The 20,033-nt window shown below is 34.5% G+C and overlaps 1 protein-coding gene across 2 annotated transcripts in view; it reads left to right on the top strand.

The window, feature by feature from the left end:
* LOC142344665 (ATP-dependent translocase ABCB1-like) overlaps nucleotides 1-20,033 on the top strand; it is a 114,294-nt gene that overhangs the window by 15,617 nt on the left and 78,644 nt on the right. For both annotated transcript variants that reach the window (XM_075396501.1, XM_075396500.1), the window contains exons 4-7: nucleotides 1,987-2,121; nucleotides 2,414-2,557; nucleotides 9,227-9,379; nucleotides 9,874-10,006. In XM_075396501.1, coding sequence (XP_075252616.1) covers nucleotides 1,987-2,121; nucleotides 2,414-2,557; nucleotides 9,227-9,379; nucleotides 9,874-10,006 — 565 coding nt within the window. The remainder of the gene's footprint in view (nucleotides 1-1,986; nucleotides 2,122-2,413; nucleotides 2,558-9,226; nucleotides 9,380-9,873; nucleotides 10,007-20,033) is intronic.

The following is a 20,033-nucleotide window of genomic DNA, read 5'->3' as shown; positions in this document are numbered from 1 at the left end:
TATCATACGTTAGTGGATAAGAAACAAAACTGTTGTAAATGTTGCCTGTTTTCTCTGTCGTTTTACATTTTCCCGGCCAATGACGATTTACATTTTCAAGGACACTTTTTGCAAGTTTACCCCAAAAGAAAATTTAGTTTGTTCACTTGTTTGCCCATATCAGATCTCTCGATAAAATTCACTTGACTTTGTCCTGTTTTCAGCGCTATAAGTAAGTGATTTCCACATCGTATCTAATAACAAAAATATTGTAATTTACACCGAAATGAACGAAAGTTTAGCAGTGATCATTAATAGTTCCCGTCAGCCTCTCAGTGGCTACTATTTAGTTAGCAAGGCTTTTGATTGTAGTGGCTTGTTGTTATTTTCAAAGATCTGTTTAATTTTGACGTTTTAATGTCACTGAGGAGTCAAATTAGAGTAGTATTTTTAGTACTAAAAGGCGAAATGGCTATTAGGTTAGAAACATTATTCAAACTACCTTTCATGTGCGGCAATTCGATTTCTAGTTTCAGTTTTTGTCTTTTGAATGCTGTTAAACACATGTATTTAATGAGGTCTATTTGAAGTTGCTTGAATCACTGAACCAGCAGCTAATGTTTTTTTTGGTTTAATGGTCTTTGTCTTAATAACAATTAGTAATTTTTTCTTAAGTTTTTGCCCGTATCTGATATTGTTTCTGTACACAAATCGCTTAGTCTCATTAGTTGCTTATGAGGCATAAGTGAATCCAATTAGGCTATTTGCATGCTCAAAATTTTAGAAATGGGTTAGGTTAATCCGTGAATAGTAGTGGAAAATGTATGTCTGTGAAGAATAGTAATGAAAAATGTATATCTGTCGCCTTTTTGAACACAGGACAGGTAATGTGGAACATGGAGAGCCCACTGACCACCGCGAATGAATTTGTGCCGTAAAAGTTTAAAAGTTAATCTAATTTTCAAAATGGAATTTAAGATTCGTAAAACAAATTCTAAGTACAGGAAGACATTTTTTTGGCATAGCCATGGAGTAGCTTAATAGAAACAAAATGGTTGTTTTTACAGTGGCTCATCTTTTAACCTTTTCAGATTTTGCCATCAGTCGCTTACCTGTTATTTTTCTTCAAATGTGTCAAAAGCCGACGGCTTCTGTGCCAATTTTCGTAATAACGTACGCTAGCAGTTGTGAGCTAGCAATAATCTTTTAGATTGAATGAAAGATGAAGTCAGAAATGTGGATATAGTATACCTGAGGCGCTGATCATCCATGTGATGTGGTTACAATTATCACAGTTGTTTAAATTAAAAGTATTGCGCAACTAATATTTTATTTAAGTTGTTGCCACAACATTTCTCAAAGCAAACGACATTTTTTACTCTGTCTACGTAGCTACGCAAATCGCAATACTTACTATTCCAAGATTGATTATCACCGTTCTCGAAGAAAATAGATGCAAAATTAAATTGCGGTTTTTAAAATTTACTCTTCTTGATAATTTTTTTTGCGAAATTGTTTACTGCTCCTCTTTGGGCGATAAATCAAGATTTTATGAGACACAATAAATTGTAGATTTACTATTCTTCCGTAGCGCTTTCGCAAGTAGTACAGAAACGAAGTGAAAGGAATCACAAGAATTGTGGACTTTTCTGGAACTCAAATTTTAATGACAACCGAGTGGGAAACTTCTTATTCTGCAAGTTTTTTCCTATATAAGAGAGGAGTCTAGATGACTGAATATTTTAAAAATTTGGTCAAACCAAAATATTTTCTGGGAGGGCGAATTTTTGCAAAGGCTTAGTGAGTAAGTGTTCCATCGCATCCCTTTAAAATCCGAGTTCCCATTTTTATTTCGATTACTTGATGGACGTGCTAATAGAGAATTGAGCAAATGTATACCAATGATGAACGGTTGTATATTTTGCTCTATTAACGGATAGAAAAGCAGCCTTTTTTGAAGATTAATGTGCTTGCATATTATAGGGTGTTTATATTGTCCTTGTATAGGGTTCTACTACAGTTGGAAGATGGCAGCTGTGATCTGCAGTCTGTTGCCTCTCATGGCTCTGGCGGGGGGAGCTACTGGCTACTTTGTCAGTGGACTTCAATCACAAGAACAGAAGCACTACGCTAAGGCATCAGGTATACTGGCCACAATCAATCAACACTTCATAACACTTTGCAACACGCATAGAATGTTCAGCTGCCAATTGACTAATTCTTCTGGTAAAAGAGCTCGAATTACACAATTCTCCCGCAAGTTAGCCAAATTGTTCACTCAATTCAAACCCTAAAATATCAAAATGTTTGTGCTTCTATTACGTCACCAAGTCGATAGCGCTAAAATTGATCATGCCTAATTTATTCTAATACTTACTTAAGGTCTTATTTGAATTTAACTCCATTTGCAACAGTTAGACGTCTTCTTCACCAGGTATTGCTCAAGAGGCCATCTCCTCCATGCGTACAGTGGCAGCTTTCTGTAGACAGCCATACCATCTAGCCAGATATGTGGAGCAGCTCAAGATCACCAAGAGAACTGGCATCCGGAAGGCTGTTCTTTTTGGAATTTCACTCGGTAAGTTAAATAAATGTTAATGCAGTTTTGCTAGTAGGTCTTATGCTAAAACCTATAATGTGGTAAATATGCTAAAACATTCTGTGTGTAGTTTGTGGAAGGAAATGCGTGAAATTAGACAAAAGTCGGCTATAGTGAAAGAGATATAATAAAAGAGTCTTGCGATCAATGATGTAATTTTTTTCCCAATATTGAAATTCATGAGCATGTTCTTCCGATCAATATTTGACTCAGTTTTTCTAGATGTCAGTAAAAATCTATAGCAGATATCTGGAGGCTGCTTTAGAATTTTCTTTTTTTTAAAAGTAACTTGAGGATTGTTCAAAGGTATAACTGTCTCTCAAAATTACAATTTAGTGTCAATGTTAATGCGTTTTTACTACTCTGATCACAGCAGCAAAGCTGTCGGCTGAGCGTAGCATTATTGATGTTGTCTTGCTTAATCTTAGGGTTGATAAACAACTCTAAAAGTTTGTTGTGTTTAACAGCCGCCGTCAGCCTCTCAACGGCTATTATTTAGGCGCTCTACTTTTTTACAATTTAAAGAATTTGAATTGTATTGGGGCGCTGTCTTTTTTTTAAAGATCTGTTCACACATTTTCATGGTCTTTGCAGTCAAATTGGATTAGTGGTTTTGTTCACGCCGAAACAGGAAGTGGAGCGAAAAAGCGAGTGGTTTTGCGTTGTGATTTTTTTTACTCGAAGTTTAGGGTAGAATGAGATGATCGTTTGAACAAAAATTTGTTTGAACAAAAATTTGTTTGAACAAAAATTTGTTTTCTCGCTAGTGGTTTTTTTCACATGACATGCGGGATTTTTTTTGTTTTTTTTCGATTTTTTCTAAATGGTTTTTCCAATCCATTCATAGTTCATTCTTGGCCTAGTTTTTGTTTGAACTAAATTTCCATTTCTTGCTAGCGATTTTTTGTTGACATGACATGCGGCATCTTGACATTGATTTTCTGTTTTTTAAAGTTTTCTATCAGATTTTTGAGAAATAGTTTTCCCAGTCGCTCATGGTCCATTTTAAGTCTAGTTTTTTGTTTAGTCAATGAAATTTTTTTGAATTGTACGTCAGGACCTGTCCTGCTATGTTTTTTTAAGATCTTCACACGTTTTCTTGATTTTTGAAGTCAAATTACAGTAGTGATATTGGTTACGCCGAAAAAGGAAGTAGAGCGAAAAAACGAGTTGTTTTGCGGAGTGAATTTTTTTCACTCTAATGTTAAAATAGAGTGAGAAAACGGTGTTTGAACAAAAATTCGTGGTGTTTTGTCCACATGTGGCGTTTTGATCTTAATTTTCAGTTTTTTTCTGACTTTTGGAAAGGTTTCTCATATTCCTTTCTAGGTCTTTTTTGTTTAGTCAATAAAATTTTTTTGAATTGTACGTCAGGACTTGTCCTGCTATGTTTTTTACTTCGTCGAATACAACTTTTTCCGCTCTACCTTAGTTCACAGCTTGCTCAACATTTTGCGTGAAATCTTTTTGACTGCTCTAGGATATTTTCGCTCCTCTCATTCTGCTAAGTGTGTTTAGACAGCAGTTGCTCAGCAAAGCAATTCAAAATGAAGAGTCTGTATCAAAAATCGAAATCAAGAATAGAAACGGGATAAACCTACAACACTTTGACACTGAAAAAAAAATCGGTCAAATTGTCTCTCCCTTTTCATTCTTTTTCTGTTTAAATCCAGATGTGCATCAAGTGCGTCAACGGCGGCTATTTTCCGGCAATCTTCAGAATTGCTGGAGACCCATAAGAAGTTTACGATAAGAGATTAACAATTGGTATGAGTACAGTTTGAGATTCAATTTTGAGATTCAATTTTAGCTTCATTGTTTTTTAACGAATTTCGCGCTATCCATCTTCATTTAGAAGTCTGTCGCTCCCACAACTCAGTGTTTGTAACAAGCTATTGGAGTTTTTATTCACAGAAGTTGGCGTTCTTTCAGCTCTGTTGTTGTTTACAGTAAAGACTAAGATCCTGAGATAAGGCGAAAAGCTTAACACGTGCGGGATTTTTTTTTCGATTTTTTCTAAATGGTTTTTTCAATCCATTCGTAGTTCATTCTTGGCCTAGTTTTTGTTTGAACTAAATTTCCATTTCTCGCTAGCGGTTTTTTGTTGACATGCGGCATCTTGACATTGATTCACTGTTTTTTTAAAGTTTTTTTAATCAAATTTTCGAGAAAGAGAAATATCTTTCCCAGTCACTCATGGTCCATTCTAAGTCTAGTTTTTTGTTTAGACAATGAAAATTCTTTGAATTGTACGTCAAGACCTGTCCTGCTATGTTTTTTAAGATCTTCACACGTTTTCTTGATATTTGAAGTCATTTCTTGATATTTGAAGTCAAATTACAGTAGTGATTTTGATTACGCCGAAAAAGGAAGTAGAGCGAAAAAACGAGTTGTTTTGCGGAGTGAATTTTTTTTCACTCTAATGTTAAAGTAGAGTGAGAAAACGGTGTTTGAACAAAAATTCGTGGTGTTTTGTCCACATGTGGCGTTTTGATCTTAATTTTCAGTTTTTTTCTGACTTCATTTGGAAAGGTTTTTTTCCAATACACTCATATTCCGTTCTAGGTCTTTTTTGTTTAGTCAATAATATTTTTTTGAATTGCACGTCAGGACTTGTCCTGCTATGTTTTTTACTTTGTCGAATACAATTTTTTCCGCTCTACCTTAGTTCACAGCTTGCTCAACATTTTGCGTGAGATCTTTTTGACTGCTCTAGGATAGTTTCGCTCTTCTCTCATTCTGCTAAAAGTGTTGTCACGCCCCTATTTCGTCCCTCATAGTTACGTGACGATATTCCTTAAAATATCCATAATTAAGTGCTTTATATTAATTAATATTCAGTTAGTTTCAAGGCCATATATAGTTAGTATTTCCATCTAGGCCTGTAACCTCTAATTTTTTTATGTTTACGAAAAATAACCGCAGATTGACAGTTTACTGATAAACATATTAAGTGCCTAAAAGCCTCAATATTTACTTTTTTGAGTTTCTTGATGATTAACTCACATAATCAGTAAATAACTTTATGAGAGATTATGTACTTGGTGAAGTAATTATTCTGATAAAGTAGGTGCTAATACGGAATTTGAATATGTACTTAACAAACATCAAGAGACGTACAAAAGCCTGAAATTGCCCAACTTGTAGATCAGTAAATATTTGCGAAGGACCAATACAACTCGAGGCACAACCCTGCGGAACCCACTATCACCAGAACACCGGAGAACCAGCCTGACAATCAGTTGCCTAACATCTTATAAAACTTGATAGAACTTGAGAAATTTCTTGCTAAAGTTATTAAATAATTATTGCTAAAATAATTAAAGATTGAACTGGAAAATCTTTATAAAACGCTAAGTTACAACAGGCTTCTATAGAGCTAAATAACTCTGAGAAAAGCTATTAAATACAAGGCAAACTAGTGGATATATCACGCATCTGAACGGCTCAATAAAAGGCTATTACTAGCTAATTTTATTCAAAATATATCTGCTAAAAATCGCACTGTGAAACACTAAATAAGTCCTTGTAAAATGACAGTTATTCTAACTATTTACTTCGAATATTTACCTCAATAACATCATAGAATCAACCTTTAAAAATCAGTGCGTAACAAGTGTGTTTAGACAGCAGTTGCTCAGCAAAACAATTCAAAATAAAGAGTCAGTATCAAAAATCGAAATCAGGAATAGAAACGGGATAAACCTAGAATACTTTTTGACACTGAAAAAAAAATCGGTCAAATTGTCTCTCCCTTTTCATTCTTTTTCTGTTTTAATCCAGATGTGCTTCAAGCGCGTCAACGGCGGCTATTTTCCGGCAATCTTCAGAATATGTTCTCAAATCAAACCTCTGGAGTGTGCTGGAGACCCATAAGAAGTTTACGATAAGAGATTAACAATTGGTATGAGTACAGTGAAACTATTTTGAGATTCAATTTTAGCTTCATTGTATTTTAACGAATTTCTCGCTATCCATCTTCAATTAGAATTCTGTCGCTCCGACAACTCAGTGTTTGTAACAAGCTATTGGAGTTTTTATGCACAGAAGTTGGCGTTCTTTCACCTCTGTTGTTGTGTACAATAAAGACTAAGATCCTGAGACAAGGCTAAAAGCTTAACACGTGCGGGATTTTTAATGTTTTTTTCGATTTTTCCTAAAGGGTTTTTCCAAACCATTTATAGTTCATTCTTGGCCCAGTTTTTGTTTGAACTAAATTTCCATTTCTCGCTAGCGGTTTTTTGTTGACATGCGGCATCTTGACATTGATTTTCTGTTTTTTTAAGTTTTTTTAATCAGATTTTTGAGAAAGTTTTCCCAGTCACTCATGGTCCATTCTAAGTCTAGTTTTTTGTTTAGTCAATGAAAATTCTTTGAATTGTACCTCAGTAGATAGTGATTTTGGTTACGCCGAAAAAGGAAGTAGAGCGAAAAAACGAGTTGTTTTACGGAGTGAATTTTTTTCTCTCAAATGTTAAAGTAGAGTGAGAAAACGGTGTTTGAACAAAAATTCGTGGTGTTTTGTCCACATGTGGCGTTTTGATCTTAATTTTCAGTTTTTTCTGACTTCTTTTAGAAAGGTTTTTTCCAATACACTCATATTCTGTTCTAGGTCTTTTTTGTTTAGTCAATAAATTTTTTTTGAATTGCACGTCTGGACTTGTCCTGCTATGTTTTTTACTTCGTCGAATACAATTTTTTCCGCTCTGCCTTAGTTCACAGCCTGCTCAACATTTTGCGTGGAATCTTTTTGACTGCTCTAGGATAGTTTCGCTCTTCTCTCATTCTGCTAAAAGTGTGTTGAGACGGCAGTTGCTCAGCAAAGCAATTCAAAATGAAGAGTCAGTATCAAAAATCGAAATCAGGAATAGAAACGGGATAAACCTAGAATACTTTTTGACACTGAAAAAAAAATCGGTCAAATTATCTCTTCCTTTTCATTCTTTTTTTGTTTTAATCCAGATGTACATCAAGCGCGTCAACGGCGGCTATTTTCCGGCAATCTTCAGAATATGTTCTCAAATCAAACCTCTGGAGTGTGCTGGAGACCCATAAGAAGTTTACGATAAGAGATTAACAATTGGTATGAGTACAGTGAAACTATTTTGAGATTCAATTTTAGCTTCATTGTATTTTAACGAATTTCGCGCTATCCATCTTCAATCAGAAGTCTGTCGCTCCCACAACTCAGTGTTTGTAACAAGCTATTGGAGTTTTTATGCACAGAAGTTGGCGTTCTTTCACCTCTGTTGTTGTGTACAATAAAGACTAAGATCCTGAGACAAGGCTAAAAGCTTAACACGTGCAGGATTTTTATTGTTTTTTTTCGATTTTTTCTAAAGGGTTTTTCCAATCCATTCATAGTTCATTCTTGGCCTAGTTTTTGTTTGAACTAAATTTCCATTTCTCGCTAGCGGTTTTTTGTTGACATGCGGCATCTTGACATTGATTTTCTGTTTTTTTAAGTTTTTTAATCAGATTTTTGAGAAAGTTTTCCCAGTCACTCATGGTCCATTCTAAGTCTAGTTTTTTGTTTAGTCAATGAAAATTCTTTGAATTGTACCTCAGTAGATAGTGATTTTGGTTACGCCGAAAAAGGAAGTAGAGCGAAAAAACGAGTTGTTTTACGGAGTGAATTTTTTTCACTCAAATGTTAAAGTAGAGTGAGAAAACGGTGTTTGAACAACAATTTGTGGTGTTTTGTCCACATGTGGCGTTTTGATCTTAATTTTCAGTTTTTTCTGACTTCTTTTGGAAAGGTTTTTTCCAATACACTCATATTCTGTTCTAGGTCTTTTTTGTTTAGTCAATAAAATTTTTTTGAATTGCACGTCTGGACTTGTCCTGCTAGGTTTCTTACTTCGTCGAATACAATTTGTTCCGCTCTGCCTTAGTTCACAGCTTGCTCAACATTTTGCGTGGAATCTTTTTGACTGCTCTAGGATAGTTTCGCTCTTCTCTCATTCTGCTAAAAGTGTGTTTAGACAGCAGTTGCTCAGCAAAGCAATTCAAAATGAAGAGTCAGTATCAAAAATCGAAATCAGGAATAGAAACGGGATAAACCTAGAATACTTTTTGACACTGAAAAAAAATCGGTCAAATTATCTCTCCCTTTTCATTCTTTTTCTGTTTTAATCCAGATGTGCATCAAGCGCGTCAACGGCGGCTATTTTCCGGCAATCTTCAGAATATGTTCTTAAATCAAACCTCTGGAGTGTGCTGGAGACCCATAAGAAGTTTACGATAAGAGATTAACAATTGGTATGAGTACAGTGAAACTATTTTGAGATTCAATTTTAGCTTCATTGTATTTTAACGAATTTCTCGCTATCCATCTTCAATTAGAAGTCTGTCGCTCCCACAACTCAGTATTTGTAACAAGCTATTGGAGTTTTTATTCACAGAAGTTGGCGTTCTTTCACCTCTGTTGTTGTGTACAATAAAGACTAAGATCCTGAGATAAGGCTAAAAGCTTAACACGTTTGTCATTGATCGGCGGATCTCGTCTGTGTTGGAGATGAAGGATATGATTCATTGTAGTAGATCCAGCCGGCAGCCATAGTTGCATGAGTATTTTTAAATTCTTTTGATGCTTTCATTCAAATGAAAATGGACTGAGTGTGATCATTTGTTTAACTAATCTTTCAGGCTCTGTGTTTGTGGTGATGTTTGGTTCGTACGCATTGGCCTTCTGGTATGGACCACGACTGATAGCTAATAGAGAGCTGACTGTTGAGGATATGATGACGTCATTCTTTAGTGTGCTTGTGGGCGCCATGGCTATCGGAAATGCATTCCCAGGTAGCAGCCTACACTTGAGCACTCTTTGCTCACTTTGATCAAATATTTTCCAAAAACCGATAATTGGCATTTTGATAACAAGAAAGTAATTCAAATAAAACATACGCGTTGTGCTGAAGACAAATACGATGAGGTTATAGATGATTGATGATTAAGTTTCAGATATTCCTAGAAGTCAACAGGACAATAGTCATCGCTGAAAAAAATTACTTAAAAATACTTCTACCAATTTTCTGATATTGAAAATTGTGTCCTTTTGTTGAACTTATAGTTGACATATGGCTGTCCTTTATTGGGAATGTGTAATATGAGTTGAAGCTAGGTTTTAAACAAGGTGGAAAATTTTAAGATTTGTCTTTCAATAACTTTAACAATAGGTCAATTTATTATAATAGGATGAATTAAAAAATTTCGTTCACTTGCAGTGACTACGTATTTGTTCTTAGAATTAAAGATCAGCGTATTGCACTAAGTGATTGAATGTGTGTTTGCAGGATTGAATGATATTGCAATGTGCAGGGGAGCTGCAGGATTCCTAATTGCAGTCGTGAACAGGAAACCTCCTATTGACTGTTTTGACGAGTCGGGGCAGAAACCGGAAAGTGTTAAAGGAAGAATTTCCTTCAGGTTAGCAAATGTTGCCGGAATTTTTTGCCTGCATTGCTTGTAGACGTAATGAGAGAGTTAGAAACTTTATAATAGGGGCAATTATGATTTGTTCATTCAATTTTGAGCAAACTTTATATTTGCCCCCTACCTTTGCACAGTTTGTTGTTATTCGCGATTTTCTTTTGATTCAGAATAAATTTCGAATTTTTTCTGTCCTCTTTAAGAAACAAGTTAACAGCGTTTGTTTTATATAAATTTATTTTTTATCTAAATGATTTTTTGCATCCCGTTATTGTGCTCAATCCACTGAGCGTTTATTTTTTCAATGATCTCGACGGAGAAAAATTAGCATATTGATCATTTGTTCTCACAGAAACTGCACAAATCAGGACTGCAGTTGAAATGAGAAAACTGTTGGAAAAATGATTACTTATCTGCAAGGTTGCTTCCTATGATCTCTACTTTTCACCGTCTATCGTATACCCATGAGAGACTTCCAAAAAGAGAAATACCTAGGCTACCATGTTTTTATCAGGTGGACTCGTCGAACCAATGGTGCAGAAAAGCGTCTCTAAGTGGGATCCTCTTCAAACAAAATTCCGTGCTGGCTTTTTGAAATTCCTGGGAGTTCTTAGATGATAAATGCGTTCCTCAATTTTACAACTTTTCAAGCTAAAGGTTGTGAAATACTTATCTCATGTCGACTTAAATTGCTTCTGAATCGGACTGAGTTCAACTCGATCGAGACTATTACTCACAAGAGAAGAGTTGCACTTGTGCGGCATTGAATTCTGTAGTGCCTTACGTAGTGGAGTAAAAAATAATTTACCCATACTTTAAAAGTGCAAAAGCAATCATGCCACTTCATCTATAAACTCAGTGTCGATTAACCTATATAATTTTCAGTGGGTCTCGGTGTTCTCCAGAATTCAGTATTATGCCAAAATGATTGTAAACGACTCTTTTGTGAGATTGCTGTGACGAATTACCTTCAATCAGTCAAAATTATTGGCAGATTATCAAGAAATGTTTGAAGGTGGTACTGCGGAGATCTACGTCAACCGAACAAATTTATTTTGACCAGCAATTTGCAAGAATATGGAATATTTTGCAATTGGCTTAATTATTGCAGCCTAAACAGTAAGGCTCAAAATTGCTTGATAATTTAATCTTTAAGATGGAAACAAACGAGAGGGAAACGCACAAGAGTTGATGCTTAAGATCCTAAAACCTACGCTGATAATAATGGTTTTAAATGTAACGTTTTAAAGAAATTTTAGCAAGCAGGCTTTAAGTTCAGGTTTCTGCAAATCAGCATCCTTGTTACATTAGTATTTAAACGGAGGTCAAGCATTTTAAATTTGAGCGTCTTCATGTCATTTTTCTGACGTTCTTTTCCCCTGCCTCTAGTTGTTGCCCATCATTCATAGAAGTTCACGTTACATTACATTTTTCACATAGAGTTTTCGAGTCTTCTTTCTTTACTTGCGGAACCGTATTTTGGTAATACGGTTTTACGTGCGGAAAAAATTCTTAACTTTAAGAATTTAATTTAGAGATTTTCAATAAAAACAAATTTACTCAATCTTGAACGATTATAATCGATCTTAAATCATCTTAAAAAGTGGCGAAAGTGGGTTAATATAATTTGTGAAACCGTGTTTGTTAGAAACCCAGATATAAATATAATTCTTAATAGCCGCTCTCAACGGCTATTATTTAGGCGCTCTCCTTTTTAACAATACACATGATTTTGATTGTAGTGGTGCGCTGTCTTTTTTCAGACCGTTTTAATTTTGTTTCGACTTTTTCACGTCAATGAGAGGTCAAACTGGAGCGGTGATATTAATCAGGTCTGATTAATAAAGGGAGAGGAAAAGCTAGTCGTTTTGAAATGTGATTTATTTTTCAAATGACCTTCAAAGTGGAGTGAGAAATTGGTTCATGAACACATCTTAGGTTTTTAAAAGCAATTTTTTTACTTACGGCGATTTGATTTGCTTTGCTGTTTTTGTGCTAATTTTTAAGGCAAAACACCTTAGTGATTTTTTGTTTTGCTTGTTTTTGTTGTTCGTTATGTTGTCCTGTTTCTTAGTATCATTCATGACAATTCTCAATGGCTCTCTAATGAGGCGTATAAGTTGCTGTGTAACAGTTGCAATTGATAACTAACAATTTTAACTACTTTTCAAAAAAAAATTTAGTATTGCCCCGTTTTGTTGTTCTAGTTGTCTTATCACTTAGTATTTTCAACGACAGCAGTTTTCTTTTTTATAATGGGTCATATCTGATTCTAATTAATGGTTTGGTTTGAGTTAATGTTTTTCATCACTTTGTCATTATATATTTTCGGGAACTGTTTGCGGTTTTTTAAAAGTTTTTTTGTGTATTTCCGCTAATTTCGCAATTTTGTTGTTATGTCACTTAATCTGATTAATCATCAGATCGATTGTTGGTTGCTAATGAAGCTTCAATAATTAATTGTTTCGTTTCAGTTAATAGCTAATACTTTATTTGCAACAAATTGTTTCCAAAGGTGTAGGACATTTTTGAGATTTGCCCGTTTGTTTTGCTTGTCTTGGTGTCTTATATTTTAATATCAATAGTTAACTTTGAATACAGCTGTCGATTACAAATGAGAAGCGAAATGAATTTAATTAACAACTTAAGGTATTTAAAGCGCGCTCTTGAGCGCATATACAACTTTTTCAAAGAAATGTTGTGGTCTTGTGGCTTGTGCTATAATTAGTTTTCATTTGCCTCCTAGTGGGGTGTAATTGTCAGTTTTTATCGGCTGCAGTTTTCAGCTATGGTTTCCATTGACTTAGGCACCATTTGTTTCGGAAAGTTTTTTGATGATTTTGTTTATTCTGCCTCCATTTGTTTTGACCTGATGACACCTAACGGAACCACTAATGGCCGTCTTATGACATCCAAAGTTGTCTGTCAGCTGTGATTAAGAATTTCAGTATATAGTTTTGCATTTTTCTAGCTTGTTGCCACTAATATACTTTAAAAATTTTGGTTTTGCCATGTATCTCATCTTTTGCCAATTTTTTCTTTGTCCTGTATTGATTCCCGCATTTTTGGTCTTTTAGGTAATCATTCTAAGGTCTCTTGTGTCAATAATTTATACATTGTTTCGTTGCTTTTAGAACTATACTCTTTGGTTGATGAAATTTTTTGTTTTTAATTATTTTTTTGTATTTGTGCAAATAGGATTATGGGATCTGTTTACTGTAACTTTGATGCTGATGGAAAGTTATTGTTTGTCAGTCATTAGTAAATTAACTCTTGTTTTTTATTCGGGTTCTGTCCATGTTTCATTTAATTCGCTGTACCTTTCGATCGCGATTTTGGTTTTCCATAAGCCACGAATTGCACTTTGTCTCCTGACTTAACTGAATCGCTTATTCAACCGAATTGTTTTTCAGTTCTTTCGTTCATCAAATTACGCAAGTTAGTGAATGCGGTTAAAGATCAAAAGAGGAAAATCGAACGGCGGGATAAACCCATAAAGCCCAGTCATTGTGCTTTCGGTTATTGAAGGTCATTAGGGTGATTGCTAGCTGGTATCAGTATTAAGCTTTTAAGCTTGATAGCCTTTAGTTTCGGAGCAAGTTTAAATATACTTTCATAATCTAACTGAAACTGCACACAAAATGAGAACACTTATTGAAACCATTTCTGTCATTTTTCTCCTTTCTTTTCTTTTTCTGTTTCAATCTCAATTCGCGTCAATCGGGTCAGAGGCCTCCATGCTCCGGCAAATTGCCGTCATCACTTAGAGGCTAGAATCTTAGAGTGTTAAGCGGTAGACAGTGATTTTCCTACTTCTTTTCGAAAGCTGAATATCTTTATTTTCAGTTGCGGAGAATGTTGTGATGGGCAGACCGGGCACTAAATTTTTCGACTTGTCATCAACTAAGCGATTTTTCGTTTTTGAAGTATAAGTTCAGCGATGTCCCATATTTCACAATAAGATTTTTAAGATTGTGAGTTTGCAAGCAGGAGCAGTTGAGCTGATTGACCTATGATAGCTCAACGCCTGTCGTTTTGTGTAGAGTTGCATGTGTTTACCTTTGAAACAGGGCAAATGGCAGGTTCGAAAAACGGAATAATTAACTGAATCTGTTGTTTACGTTTACTATTGGGACATCTAAAACTATACAAGAAAGGTATACAAGAAAAGTTTTTCCAGTTAAAAACCTCAAAACAAAGTTTCTACGCCAAGTATGAGATGCAACTCAATGCACATCTGGGACCAGTTATACAAGTGATGTAATTATAATACTACGAATATTTGAAAGTCCTTTTTAGGATTTTTAAATATCTTTTTCCATCCATGAGGGGTGATAATAGACCAGAAACAATGAGTTTGATACCAACCCCCTGAAGTTGACCATTTATTCAAACTCAAAGCTGCCAGAGAGCTGCAAGGCAAAAAGTTTTTTCACTCAACACATTTTGCAATTTTACCTCGGTTTCGAAGAATTTCCAATTGTCATATAATAATTATTTTAATATGATTATTTGAAAGTCTTTTCTTGAGTTTTTAAACTTCTTTCAAATTTCTACCCTCTTTTTTACTTTTTTTTCTCGAATATAACTTTTCAACACTTACCTGAGGAACCTATCGGTACAAAGTTTATTTTAATTATGGTGTCTATCTGTCTCACTCTCAGATGTCTTTTTGTAAACGCGTGTCTTTTTTATGCCAAGTTTTTGCTTGACGTTTTTGTTCTAGACCATTCGTTCGTCGTTCGATGTCACTTCTTGAGTGACTTTCTTGCTTGCCTTGATTTTCGTGATCTGAATTTTTCGTCTGACCCTTGACTTCTCGTCCACGGGATAAACAGGTAGCGCTACCTGTTTATCACCTTAAAACGGGATAAACAGGTAGCGCCAGCGGGCATTAAGTTTCATTAGAGGCCTTTGCCGCGTTTAGTAGTCCTTCGAGTGCTAAGTGTGATGAACCTACCTGGAAGGCCGTAGTTTAAGGTTAAAAGGTCATTTTATAGGAGTTTTTGAGCCCAAAATGTTGCAATTTTTCGTGCTTTTTCGTCATTTTTCGAATTTTTCGTTGGGGCAGTCTAAAATTGAAGCTGGTTAAAGTTGGTAAAGGTCTTTAGGTCCAGAAATAAGTATTTTTTATTACCTTTTTGAAAGAGCTATATATGTTTTGTTTGATGATCGAAACAAACACGCAAATTTATACTAATTTTATACAATTTTCAAGCTTTTCAAAAATTTTGTCATTTTTTGAGTTTTTTCAGCCCTAGGTGTCAGAAATCTCATCTAGTGTTTGGTAATAGATAACTGCACAGTTACTTGTGGTTATTGATTTGTTTTAAACCTTTTAACGACGAATTTAAATTTAAAAACCTTTTAATGACGATTTTAAGCATTTTTTGGACAAAACTTTCAATTTTTTCATTTTGTTCGACATTTATTGTCATTGTTCAAGTTTTTCCAGACCTAGTGGCAAGAAAAATTCCTTATGGCTTTGATAACAATTTACTGAAAACAATTTACTCGCAATTTTTTTAAGTTTTTCGAAATTTTTTGTCATTTTTTAGGTTTCTCCAGCTTCAGAAGCCAAGGAGCCTCCTATAGGGTTTGATAATAGGTTACTGCATAGTTTCTAGATGTAATGGGTTGTTATTAAGATTTTAATTTTACGAAATTTAGCATGTTTTTGACAAAACTTCAATTCCTTTTCAATTTGTTTGTTCTTTATTGTCATTGTTCAAGTTTTTCTAGACCAAAGGCCAAAAAAACTTCCTTAAGGGGTTGGTAATAAGTCACTGAATAACCTTTATTGGCCGTGTAATGGTTTTCAAAATCACAATTTTTGGCAATTTTTTTGATGAAACAATTGTTTTCAAATTTATGAAAATTTTTGTCAATTTTTAGGTTTCTCCAGACTCGAGAGCCCAGAAACCTCCTCTAGGGTTTGATAATAGGTTACTGCATAGTTTCTAAATGTAATGGAACGTTTTTCAAGATTTGAACTCTACAATTTCAGCGTTTTTTGACAAAACTTGCGATTTTCATTTTGACATTTTGACATTTATTGTCATTGTTCAAGTTTTTCCAGACCTAGGGGTTAGAAAACTTCCTTAAGGGTTTGCTAATAAATTGCTGGGAGCATTTTTGTTCGTTTTTTGACGTTTTTTGGCATTGTTCAAGTTTCCAGTCCTAGGGGCGAGAAAACTTCTTTAGGAGTTTGATAATAAATTACTGAAAAATTTTTATTGGCCATGGAATAGTTTTCAACTTTTGAATATCACAATTTTTAGCAATTTTATGATAAAACTTGCAATTGTTTTCAAGTTTTTGAAATGGTTTTGAATTTTTTTTAGGTTTTTCCAGCCTTAAGAGCCTAGGAGCGTCCTCTAGGGTTTGATAACAGGTTCTGCAAAGTTTCTAGATGTACTAGAATTTTTGCAAGGTTTTAATATCACCATTAAGCAATAAGCAATTTTTTTTAAATTGTTTGCATTTTTTCATGTTTTTTGATTTTTTTAAATTATTTTGCTGGCACCAAGGGCCTTGAGACCTCCTCCGAGTTTTGATAATAATCGGCCGCATATTTTTGAGAGCCAATGGAATGGTTATCAATATTTAATGACTCGAGTTTTAGCAATTTTTTTATAGAATTGATTTTTGTTTTCAAGTTTTTGAAAATTTGTCATGTTCCAAGTGTATTGATCTTTATGAGCCAGTGAAACTGTTTAAGGTTTGAAATAGGTATTTTGGATAGTCTGTTTAGACTTTGAAATAAGTCTGAAGATATTAATATCACGAATTCCAGCTAGATTTTGTTAAAATTTGCATTTGTTTTCAAACTTTTTGAGTTGTTGTCTTTTTCTCTGTTTAACGATCATTATTGGCCAACGAAACTTTTTAAGTCTTGCAGATGGGTCAATTGACAGAACTCCAGTGACAAAAATGGTTTTGAACATTTTTTCACTGCGCTATGTTTAAATTTTGAACTTTGTTTTTTCCGTTTTTTTATATGATTTAATCACCAACAATGTTATAAAACTAGAAGTTGCTGAGTTGAATCTCATCATAGAAAAGACTCATATCTCTCTTTCTCTCTCTGTCGGTAAGAGTTTCTTTCCTTCTCTTTCTCGTTCACGTTTTATCTCTCTCTCTCTCTCTCTCTCTCTCTCTTTCCTTAACTATTTTGTTGATTCCGCAATTCAGCTCCTGTGATGTTGCGTGATGTCATCACCTATTACCTTCACCTCACGCCCCTTCAATTAAGCTAAAGTTAGCCTCACTAAATCCTGGCTAGCTACTGACGAAGCCAACCGCTCGCCGGTTGTTTGAGAGCAATTCGCCCGGCGTTAGTCGGTTATATTTCTGTTGTTGAAACTAAAGGGATTGTGGACAAGCTAGCACACGGGCCTGATTACCAAGTGGTCAATGCTTGAGGATGTTGCCGGATTTTTTCGCACCTATATAAAATTATCTAGGCTACATTATTGTCTGTTGGTTGAGAGCAATTTGTCAGATGTTAGTCGGTTTATAATGCTTTTCTCCACTATAAGGCTGTTTGAGGACTGGGAATTATCCGAAAGAACTTCGTCCCATGCTGAAAAGTTATTTTCGACCATAAGAAACTAACATTAAATAATTACCTAAATGTGATAACCTATCACATTTAGGTAATTATTTAATTACCTAAATGTTAATTGCGCGGTTCTGAATTGTTCTACTTTAAAGAGAAACGGAAAATTGCTTCAAGTTGTTTTGATTCATCAAAAAAAATTCGCCGAATAAATATATTTAGAAAAACATGAGAAATAAATGGCAACATTCTGATTTTAAATTATGAGCGTAAATAGGATTTCATTTTTTGCTGACAAGAGTCAGCCCTTTTTTTAAAATTGTTTGTATTTTTTCATGTTTTTTGAATTTTTTTGCTGGCACCAAGGGCCTTGAGACCTCCTCCGAGTTTTGATAATAATCGGCCGCATATTTTTGAGAGCCAATGGAATGGTTATCAATATTTAATGACTCGAGTTTTAGCAATTTTTTTTAGAATTGATTTTTGTTTTCAAGTTTTTGAAAATTTGTCATGTTCCAAGTTTATTGATCTTTATGAGCCAGCGAAACTGTTTAAGGTTTGAAATAGGTATTTTGGATAGTCTGTTTAGACTTTGAAATAAGTCTGAAGATATTAATATCACGAGTTCCAGCTAGATTTTGTTCAAATTTGCAATTGTTTTCAAACTTTTTGAATTTTTGTTGAACACGGGCCTGATTACCAAGTGGTCAGTGCTTGAGGATGTTGCCGGATTTTTTCGCACCTATATAAAATTATCTAGGCTACATTAATGTCTGTTGGTTGAGAGCAGTTTGTCAGATGTTTGTCGGTTTATAACGCTTTTCTTCACTTTAAGGCTGTTTACGGACTGGGAATTATCCTAATGAATTTCGTCCCATGCTGAAAAGTTATTTTTGACCATAAGAAACTAACATTAAGTAATTATTTAAATGTGATAACATTTATGTTAATTGTGGGGTTCTGAATTGTTCTACTTTCAAGAGAAACTGAAAATTGCTTCAAGTTGTTTTGATTAATCAAAAAAATTCGCCGAATAAATATATTTTGAAAAACCTGAGAAATAAGTGGCAACATTCTGATTTTAAATAATGAGCTTAAATAGGCTTCACAAGAGTCAGCCCCTCAACCAATGAATTTTAGTTATGTTCTGAACCATTTCTTTTTCCGCAAATAACTAATGTAATCGCATTTGCCAAAATTGAGATCCAAAAATGAAAACAACTCAAGTCTGCCTCAATTATTAAGCTGGCAATGATCCGTCTTGTTTCACAGTGAAAACTTAGTAGCAAATTTCAAGTCTTTTTAAAAGTTTTTTGAAGCTGTTTGAATAAAATTTATTTGTGAAATCTACTTTGAACTGTAAATACAGCAGCTCGTCTTGCAGTTACGTGTTTCTTCCAAATTGAGCTTCGTGTTGGCACAGTTGAGAAAATTCACTGGGTTGAATATATACTTTAATTTCATTGCTTTAGCAAAAATTACCTTTTAGGAATATCAACTTTTCCTACCCTACTCGGCGTGAAGTGAAAGTGTTGAAGGAGGTGTCCTTAGAGGTGAATCAATGAGAGACAGTTGCCCTTGTGGGGCACTCTGGTTGTGGCAAGAGCACATGTGTATCACTAATTCAGAGGTTTTACAGCCCCACATCTGGTATGTAGCATATCAAAGATTGACGCTTTCATGTCTTTGCTACCTCAAATGTTATGCGCACGATCATTGTGAAGTAAATAACAGGGTGTTACGCACTGATTTCTAGGTGTTCCTCATGGTGTTTTCTGAGGTTAATAATAGCAGTAAATAATGTGATTGTCATTTTTCAAGGACTTATTTTGGTGTTTCACAGTGCGATTTTTAGCGGATATATTTTGAATAAACTTAGCTAGTAATAGCCTTTCATTGAGCGGTTCGGATGCGCGATATATCCACTAGTTGCCTTGGGTTTTAGAGCTTTATTTAGCCATACTATAACTCTAATGTAGCCTGTTTTAACTTAATAATTTTAGGAAGAATTTCCAGTTCAATCTTTAATTAATAAATCAGAAAATAAAGCCAAAGTTTTCAATGATAGAATAAGAAGTTTGAGTTTTTGCTGAGTTTTATTAGCAACTGATAGTCAGGCTGTTTCTCCGGTGTTCTGGTGATCGTCGTTCCGCAGGATTGTGCCTCGAGTTGTATTGGTCCTTCGCAAATATTTACTGATTTTCAAGTTGGGCAATTTACGGCTTTTGTACGTCTGTTGATGTTTGTTAAGTACATATACAAGTTCCGTATTAGCACCTACTTTATCAGAATAATTACTTCACCAAGTACATAATCTCTCACAAAGTTATTTACTGATTATGTGAATTTATCATCAAGAAACTCAAAAAAAGTAAATATTGATGCTTTTAGGCACTTGATATATTTGCTATTAAACTGTCACTCTGCAGTTGTTTTTTGTTAACATAAACAAATTAGAGGTTA

This window comes from Convolutriloba macropyga, chromosome 8 (genome assembly GCF_964194025.1).
Source record: "Convolutriloba macropyga chromosome 8, txConMacr16.3, whole genome shotgun sequence".
In the NCBI taxonomy this organism is placed as follows: domain Eukaryota; kingdom Metazoa; phylum Xenacoelomorpha; order Acoela; family Convolutidae; genus Convolutriloba; species Convolutriloba macropyga.
The sequence above is the reverse complement of the archived record's forward strand: the minus strand, read 5'-3'. Positions and strand labels throughout refer to the sequence as shown.